The sequence below is a fragment of the Natrix helvetica genome, assembly GCF_964273705.1.
Source record: "Natrix helvetica genome assembly, chromosome: 14".
NCBI classification, from domain to species: Eukaryota; Metazoa; Chordata; class Lepidosauria; order Squamata; family Natricidae; genus Natrix; species Natrix helvetica.
The window spans coordinates 11,602,817-11,612,070 of record NC_138564.1 but is presented as its reverse complement, the minus strand read 5'-3'; the positions used below and the strand labels follow the sequence as shown (position 1 = coordinate 11,612,070).

At 47.0% G+C, this 9,254-nt stretch overlaps 1 protein-coding gene across 5 annotated transcripts in view; it reads left to right on the top strand.

The window, feature by feature from the left end:
- Nucleotides 1–7,736, top strand: part of NF2 (NF2, moesin-ezrin-radixin like (MERLIN) tumor suppressor) — a 52,900-nt gene extending 45,164 nt beyond the window's left edge. For all 5 annotated transcript variants that reach the window (XM_081966465.1, XM_081966466.1, XM_081966468.1 and 2 more), the window contains one exon: nt 5,443–7,736. In XM_081966465.1, coding sequence (XP_081822591.1) covers nt 5,443–5,493 — 51 coding nt within the window. In that variant the 3' untranslated portion in view covers nt 5,494–7,736. The remainder of the gene's footprint in view (nt 1–5,442) is intronic.
- Nucleotides 7,737–9,254: the final 1,518 nt, after the last annotated feature.

Below are 9,254 nucleotides of genomic sequence, written 5' to 3'. Positions count from 1 at the left end.
TCTCACACACATACACACATACACGCAATGCCTCTGAACAATCTCTCTCTCTCTGTCTCTCTCTCTCTGTCTCTCTCTCTCTGTCTCTCTCTGTCTCTCTCTCTCTGTCTATCTCTGTCTCTCTCTCACACACACACAGACTCACTCCTCCGAACCGGTAGTAAAAAAAGGCTTTAAAAAAGTTTTTTAAACGGTTCCGATGATCGCGCGGCACAGCTGAACTTAAAAAAAAACTTTTTTAACCATTTTTTTACTACTGGTTTGGGTGAATAGGTAGTTAAAAAAATGCTTTTAAAAAGTTTTTAAAAAGTTCAGAAGATCAGCAATTTATATTCGCTAGAAAGCAGGAAATCCCTTGACCTTTGCTCCCCACCCCTCCAAGGTTTCCCCTGTGTTGAATTTTGGAGGCCCACAAGCAGAGCCTCCCTCAGTCGAGCTGGCCTTGAGATGTCTCGAACCCAAAACTTCAGCCTCTCTCGAGCCAAGCCCTGCGACCCGAGACGACCAGCTGTCTTTGCGTCCTTTTGAATTTTCAATCCCTGCCTTGGGATGGCTCCTTTGAAGTTCTCCGCGTTTAATGATGTGCTTAACATGCTAATCCCTTTTTATGAGCTCCGTGGGTTCATCGCAGGTATCTCTTCCTTATAAAATGATTTCTCTCTCTCTCTCCCTCCCTCCCTCCCTCCCTCCCTCTCTCCTACTCTGCTGGCTGCACTAATTTCATCTGACTTAAACTTCCAGTTTCTCATTGTTCTTGCTTCAGTCAAAGAGATGGGACTGGGTTGTTTTGTTGTTTTGTTTTGTTTTGAATACTGTCTTCTTCCTGCCTCTGATTTTAGGGTTTCTCCTAGGCCAGCAGTCACCAACCGGTGGCCCGTGAGAAAGTCTTGGTGGTCCGCACAAAAATTATTTGCATTTTTTATATTGCACTAAATCAGGGATCTTCAAACTACGGCCCCTGGGATGGATAAGTGCAATGAACGCTTGTGTTGCTGCAGAGAGTCTTTTTGTGGGGGTTGGAGGGGGCAGAAATTCCAACTTGGGGTCTGCTTCGGACTCCTGGTGGGGGGCTTTGGGCGAAGGCTGGAGGGAAGGGCCGCTGGTGGGGAAGAGCCGGAGGGCCTCGTTCCAGTGGGACTGCATCATGGCCTGGAACTGGCTGACCATCTCAGCCCAATGAGCCTCCAGGCGCTGGTACCTGGCCTTGCACTCCCGCAGGTCTTCCCTCTGCTTGGAAAAACCATGCTCTTAGTCCTCAGTGAGGCGCTTCTACTGAGCCTCCTTCTCGGCCAGATCGGAGGGGGTGGGGGCTGGTTTTCCATGCTGCCTGCATCCCTTTGCTTGTTTGCACGGACCGGTTTCTGGTGTGTCTTGGATGAAGGTGACCCATCGAAAGATAAACAGGGATTTTAAATCATACGCCCTGTTAGATAAGATGAGGCAGACTATGTCATGTTACCTGCAGAGGTGTCCCCCCCCCCGGCTCACCTGCATTTTGCTGATAAGATGGATCCGTTTCGCGCGCAGAAAGAGGTTAATAAAATACAATGCGGGCGAGCGTTTCCAGATATAGTGTTTGGACAACGCTGGCTCTTTGGCTTTGGAACGGAGATGAGCACCGCCCTCTAGAGTCGGGAACGACTAGCACCTTTGTGCCAGGGGAACCTTTACCTTTATAGCCCACTCAGACCTGCTGGAAGGAGCTAACAGCTGCCTGCTGAGCTAGGTTCTAAGCCCTAAGGAAATCCATCCCTGAATCCGTGCTTTTCCTCCTCCTGTTTTTAAACCCCAGGACCTTATTGGGAAAGGAACAGAAAAATCCATTTAGCAGGTCGCTTCAATTCTACCAGACTTTGCGAAGGCAGCAGAAGTTCCTCGCTTTTAGTTATTGAGTTAGCTGCAAAACTGATTTGGCTGCAATGGAGTTTTCAGGTAGTGGGGGGGAAAAATCTAATAACCATCCAGTTCATGGGAAGAATGCAGAACATCTGGCAGGAGGAAGAACGTTCTCCTTGTTGTTCTTCCTGGTCTCCAGATCTCCTTTGAGGTCTGGCTGCTTAATTATCACCATCTGCCTTTCTTCCCCCAGCCTCTCTTTCTCTCTGTCTTTCTTCTCCTCCTCTCTCTTTCTTTCTTTCTCTCTCATCCCTCTCTCTCCTCTCTCGCTTCTTTCTGTCTTCTCTTTCTTCTCCCTGTCTCTCTCCCCCCTCTCCCCTTTTCTCTCTGTCTTTCTGTTTCTCTCTTCTCTCTCTTTTTCTTTCCCTCTCTCTTCTCTTTGTCTCTTCTCTCTCTCTTTAGCTCGCTCTGTCTCTCCCTTTCATCACTCTGTATCTCCTCTCTCTCTTCCTCTCTTTTTGTTTCTTTCTCCCTTCATCTTTTCTCTTTCTTTCTCCCTTCATCTTCCTTCCTTCTTTCCTTCCTTCTTTCCCTCCTTTCTTTTCTCTTTCCTTTCCTTCCTTCTTTCCCTCCTTCCTTCTTTCCCTCCTTCTTTCCTTCTTTCTTTCCCTCCTTCTTTCCCTTCTTTCTTTCCCTCTTTCCCTCTTTCTTTCTTTCTTTTTTCTTTCTTTTTTCTTTTTTTCTTTCTTTCTCTTTCTTTCTTTCTTTCTTTCTTTCTTTCTTTCTTTCTTTCTTTCTTTCTTCTTCCTTCTTCCTTCCTTCCTTCCTTCCTTCCTTCCTTCCTTCCTTCCTTCCTTCCTTTCCCATATCTAACATCAGGTTTACAGAGTAGCACAGGTTGTGTGCCGAAATCTACATAACAGATTTTTTTTTTCAAGTGGCAGTGGGGGACACAGGCCTTCTGTGTTTTTAGGCAATTTCCTCACTTCACACCTAGCGAAAGCCACATGCTTTATGGCAGTGGCGCTGAGGAACCTTATTGCTTTTTAACAAATTGCTGGGATAAAATTAAAAGCCGGCTGAATTATGCAAAGCCAGTGAAATCATGCAAATTTATTTATAATTATATCCATAATTTACAGAGACAGGAGAATTCCTCTGCTCTGGGGGTAGCAGGGTTTGGATCTACGTAGGAATTTTCTCGCTGCAGACAAAAGGGGAAAACAGCGTTGGAGCATTCACCATTTCCGAAACCCAAGTTGTTCCACTTATGAATTATTCTCACTGTCAGGAAGTTCCTCCTTAGTTCTAGGTCGCTTCTCTCCTTGAGGAGTTTCCATCCATTCATTGTTTCTTGTCCTCTGCCTTCTGGTGCTTTGGAGCAGGGGTCCCCAACCTTTCGGACCTCAGGGATCACTAATTTACTAATTTTAAATCCCGCGGACCACTAATATGATCTGCCTAATGACCGGCTGGGTGGGCGTGGCTAGGTGATCATGTGACCGGGTGGGTGTGGCCAACTCAATGTCACTCACATCAAGGGGCATCTCACCAGCCTTTACTTGCCACTCCTCGCCTGGCCGCCTGGGCTCCTTAGGGCCCCAACAGGGAGCAGTTGTTGGAGCGAAGCAGCCCCCAGGAGAAAGAGTTGGCAAAACAGCTCAGTTCAAATTGGATCTGACCGAGAAGGAGACTCAGCAGAAGCTCCTCACTGAGGACTAGGAGCATAGGCTTTCCAAGCAGAGGGAAAGGAGCCTGGAGGCTCACTGGGCTGAGATGGTCAGCCAGTTCCAGGCCATGATGCAGTCCCACTGGAACGAGGCCCTCCGGCTCTTTGCCACCAGCGGTGCTTCCCTCCAGCCTTCGCCCAAAGCCCCCCACCAGGAGGCTGAAGCAGACCCCAAGTGGGAATTTCTGCCCCCCCCCCGAAGGGGGAGACTCTCTGCAGCAACACAAGTGTTCTTTGCACGTATCCGTCCCAGGGGCCGCAGTTTGAGGACCCCTGATTTAGTGCAATATAAAAAATGCAAATAATTTTTCTGCAGAAGCCCGAAATTTTCTCGTGGACCATCAGTGGTCCATGGATCCCCAGTTGGCGACTGCTCCTTTGGAGAACAGGTTGACCCCCTTGTCTCTCTAGGGGCCCCTCAAACATTGGAACACTGCTATCACGTCAGGTCCTTCGTTTCATTAAACTAGACATCCCCAGTTCCTGCAATCGTTCGTCGAAGGTTTTTGCCCTCTGGCTCCTTAAACCGGTGAAAGGCCACCAAGCTCTTATTTGCGGTTTGATTGCTTTTTGTACTCTTTATTGTGTTTTTTGGGGGGGGGATGGGGGGAGCTTAGCCTCTGATGTCTCCAAGCCTCCTTGGATGGTTTACGGCCTGTTGCATTATGCAACTGCGGGAAAAACTAGAGCCCTTCATATTGGCAGCTGCTCGTTTTTGAAGGGGCCGTCGTGAGACGATTTGAAAGCCCCTCTTCCTTTAGCGTTCCTGTCAAGGATTGTGTGTGCACTGCGCGTGTTGTGTGCCTGTTGTGTGTCCACCCGAAGCTGACCGAATGAAGATGAGTTCTCTGGATGGGCTCCCCGGTGAGCCTCTGAAGCTCGGAGCGCTGGCTGTTCTGTCCTGTCCCTCTAGGGTTCGGTAACCATAAATATTTCAGCGAATTGCCCATCCAGGGATGATTCATTGTCTTTTTAGACAGGAGAGAGGGAGAGGAGGGGGCCCCGGCCACAGAAAAGGAGAGAGGAAACTGGAGGGGCAGGGTGGGGTGGGGGTTGAGTGGGCTGTTATCTGGCTGGCTGGAGGATCTCAAACAGCTTTGCAGAAGCTGGAATGCACTGGGAGAGCTCTATCCCTTTAGCTTTGAGAGGGGTGTGTGTGTGTGTGTGTGTGTGTGGCGGGGGGGGGAAACTAAAGATAAGCCCCACTGGGTCTGGGGTATGCGGGGGTGGGGAGCTCTCCACTTGCTCTTCATTCTTCACAGGGCCACATATTTATTTATGGATTTGGTTTTTATCCCGCCTGTATTGCTTTGACTGCATGAGTACTTCGAGGCAGGAAACAGACACAAGATTTACCCACCACAACAACCCTGTGAGGTGAGTTGTGCTGAGAGAGAAGGGTTGGCCCAAAGTCCCCCCAGCCATCTTCCATGTCGAAGGTGGGACTAGAACTCACCGTCTCCTGGTGATGGGCCCAAAGTCCCCCAGCCATCTTTCATGCCTAAGGTGGAACTAGAACTCACTATCTCCATCTCCTCCTCCTCCTCCTCCTCCTCCTCCTCTCCTCCTCTTCCTCCTCAAACCCATTCATTTCTAGCACTGATGATGTTACCTAGTTGGGTCATGAAATTTCTGCAAGAAAACAACCAAGTTCAGAGAGCACCAAGGACCCCTCTTCTATTCTATCCATGGCCTTTTTTTTTGGCAGCACATTTCTCCATAAACCATAGTTTGCCCCAAGCGAACTTTTCAGCTGGACTTTCTCGTTCTTCAGAAGGCCCGAATGAGCCCTGACGACGGAAGCCATACTTCAGCAAAGTTGCCGAGATGAGCCACCTTAGTTCCCCCTAACCATCTCTTTCCTTTTGTCTTCTCAGCTCACCTTACAGAGCACCAAATCCCGCGTGGCCTTCTTCGAAGAACTGTAGGAGAAGACCCCAAGTCGCTCCTGGGACGGCCTCTTTTTTGCCTTGGGAGGACCAGCCATAAACCGAGTTGCATTGCTTCTTCCCGAGCCAAGAGTTTGCAAGAGTGACTTCCCCTCGGCGCGTTGCAGTAACTCGAGCCGGAAGACTTCGGTGTGAAACTTTGTAGATCTTTATAACCTCTCTAGAGCCAATAATTACTGTATTTCTTGGAGCATAAGACGCATTATTCCCCCCCCCCCCAAAAGAGGGTGAAAATTTGGGTGTGTCTTATACACTGAATGTAGCCCCCCCCCCCCCACCAGAGACCCCAAATGCCAAGCATGGAGGCAGCGATGGTCTGTGGCAATCCCTGCAGCCTGGAACAGCTGATTGGAGGGTATTCCGGCAGCCCGATCCCCCCGCCAATCAGCTATTCAGGCTGAATCAGGCTGCAATAACTGCTCTGAAGCTGACCTGGCTGGTCAGAGTTTGCAGCAGTGATCACATTCAGAAAGTACAGTAACTGATTCCGCAGGGTTCAAAATCATAATAATATACCAGTGATGGTGAACCTTTTCAGCACTGAGTGTGGAAACGTGTGCGTGCCAGAGCACCAGAAACTTAAACAGCTGGCCAGTGCTCGTGTGCGCCGGCCAGCTGGTCTTTGGGTTTCTTGTGCGGGCATGCGCGCCGGCAGCTGGTCAAAAACCCAAAGACCAGCTGGCTGTTTTTTGGCTGTTTTTGGCCATTTTTCAGGCCATTTTGGGGGCTGTTTTCAGCCCTCTGGCACCCACGAAGACCAGCTGGCCGGTGCGCATATGCATGCCGGAAAGCAGAAGAGCAGCTGGTGATAGTGCCCACAGAGAGGGCTCTGCATGCCACCTCTGGCACATGTAATATACAATACATTACCAAAAGCAGGTTTTCCAAAGTAGCAGTCAATACAAGCAAAACACAAGCAAAGACTGTTTCAGAGTCCAAATAGCCCGCCTTGGCTGACTTAGTTGCTGTGCCTATTCATTGGCTGACCTTGTTAACATGTTTCAGCTGTGTACCATGGATGCTGGTAGGCAGAGGCGGAATCTGTTTTCTTCTCATTTTCCTCCCCCCCAAAACTAAGATGCGTCTTATACTCTGGGGCGTCTTATATTCCAAAAAATACGGTACCTTTTCGCTTTCCCCTTTTTCTCTCTTCCTCTCCGTGTTTGTATGGGTTGCGGGAGGACGGATTCCCTAATTTTTTAAATTCCTTCTCTTGCCACCCCTTTCCTCCCCCCCTCCCTGCCCCAGGTCTGTGAATATGGCTTTCTGTGCGAAACCAAGAGCAAAAGTTCCTTTCCCGATCGCCCACAAAACGTTTGGCGGTTTGCAAGCTCTCCTGGAAAGCATGCGGTCTGCTTCCACGGCACAATTTAAGGGCTTACGAAATTCCTTGCTGAACCTTATTAACCTTCGTTAAGTTTCGGCGGGATTTTTGGTGGACTTTGAAGGGTTTTTTCCCCTTCATCCCGGAAACGAAGCAGGAGATCGCTTAAGGATTCTAGCTTAGTGTATCCAAAACTTTTTAAAAAAAAATCACATTTTTAGGTCTATCGTTTTAATTTCGAGAGGTTGGTAAAGCGAGGATCGAGGGAATTTTAAATGGGTGGGTGGAGTTTAAAGGCCTAGAGTAGGGATGTCTCTATATATCAAGGGGTACTGGTCTATTTAGACGATAACCTTATATATACCAAGAGCATGGAGGAACATGTCTTAGCAACTTTTAAAGACTTGTGGACTTCGACTCCCAGAATTCCCCAGCCAGCCACAGCTGGCTGGGGAATTCTGGAAGTTGAAAGTCCACAGATCTTCAAAGTTGGACATCCCGCCTAGCCTAAAATGAATCCTATCCCTCAGAGGCCATATCTTCCCTTCCCTCTGGGAATTTTAAACATTTTGATAGCCCTGGCATGCCTTTATACATTTTTCTATCCCACCTCGACTGTTGGAAATACTGCTTTTTCAAGAACTAAATTGAGCACAATACTGTATTGACTTCATACTGCCTGGGGGAAAAAACATACATATATACAGTGTATCTTATCTATCTTACCATGTGGGCACACGTGCCATTCTAACTACAGGGAGGATCTTTGTATACGATCCATTTCTGTACGGCTTCTCCTCGCCCTTCGAACTTCGGTCGTTTTGAAATGTAATGTTTGTACAATACTGCTGCGAGGCGTTTTCTCTTTTTATTAAAGTCTCCGCTATTTTTCAAGCTGCCCGGCGTTTATCATTTTCTTTTTAAGGGGGGAGGGGTGAATAATTGTTTGCTTTCTTTCTGCCTCTCTCTTTCTGTCTTGTTTTCTTCCTACGATTAGCAAGGACAACACAGGTCATCCCTGACTTACAATCATTTGTTTAGTGACCATTTGAACGGGACAAAAAAAAAGTGACTTACGAACATTTTTCACACTTAACGACCTTTGCAGCATCCCGTCATCCAAATTCGGACAATGCTTGGCAACTGACTCATATTTATGATGCGTGCAGTGTCCCCAAGGGTCATGCTATCCCTTTTGGCAACCTTCTGACAAGTAAAGCCAAAGGGGGAGGCCAGGAGAATAGAATAGAGTAGAATAGATTGATCTGATAAGAATCGAATAGAATACAACAAAAAAGAATGAGAATAGAATAGAAATTAAGAATGGAATGGAATGGAATAGATTGATCTGATTAGAATAGAATACAACAGTAGAATTAGAACAGAATAGAATTAGAATGGAATAGAAATTAAGAATAGAATAGAATAGAAATTAAAAATGGAATAGAATGGAATGGAATAGATTGATCTAATAAGAATAGAATAGAACAATCTATTCCATTCCATTCTATTTCTATTCTTAATTTCTATTCCATTCCAATTCTATTCTGTTCAAATTCTACTGTTGTAATCTAATAAGAATAGAAATAGAATGGAATGGAATAGATTGATCTAATAAGAATAGAATACAACAATAGAATTGGAATAGAATAGAAATTAATAATAGAATCGAACAAAACAGAATAGAACAAGGAAAGAAGGAAGGGGAATGGAATTGAATAATAGAAAAACTGCAGTGACTCACTTAATGGCTGTGGCAAGAAACGTCGTATACGTGGGGTAAAGCTCACTTAGCAAGTGTCACACTTAGCCACAATTGTGTTCGTAAGTTAGCGGACTGCCCATAATAATCTAAAGCACGGGTGTCCATTTTTGGCAACTATTAAGATCTGTGGACTTCAACTCCTAGAAGTCCCACAGCTGGCTGAGGAATTCTGGGAATTGAAGTCCACAGATCTGAATAGTTGCCAGGGATGGACACCCTCTACGAGATTGGCAGTTCTGAAGATGGATTTATTGGTCCAGAGTCTTGTTTCCATTACACCCTGGCCTTGTTCCCAGACGCGACTTCTCTTCCTACTGCCCTTTTAATCTCTTCTTCATTTTGATGGGATTCATGTACCAAATTTATGCCTTTACGGTGGCGGCGGAGGCAAGGGGGAGAGAGAAAGCATCACATACATAACTGAAGGAAGCAGGAAAGAAATCATGTCTGAAAAAGGATGATAGGGGCAGGATTAGCTGCATCCGTGTGACCCCGTTTAAACCTGGATGGTGTAATGTCCTCATCATGGACTCTTTGAAACTCCCGCTGAGTTCAAACACCACCTTCGCTTCTGTCCTGTGTCCTCCGGCTCTCTTCTCTCCATCCCTTCATCCGCCCACCCGCCTTTATCACAAGGCTTCAGTGGCAGCG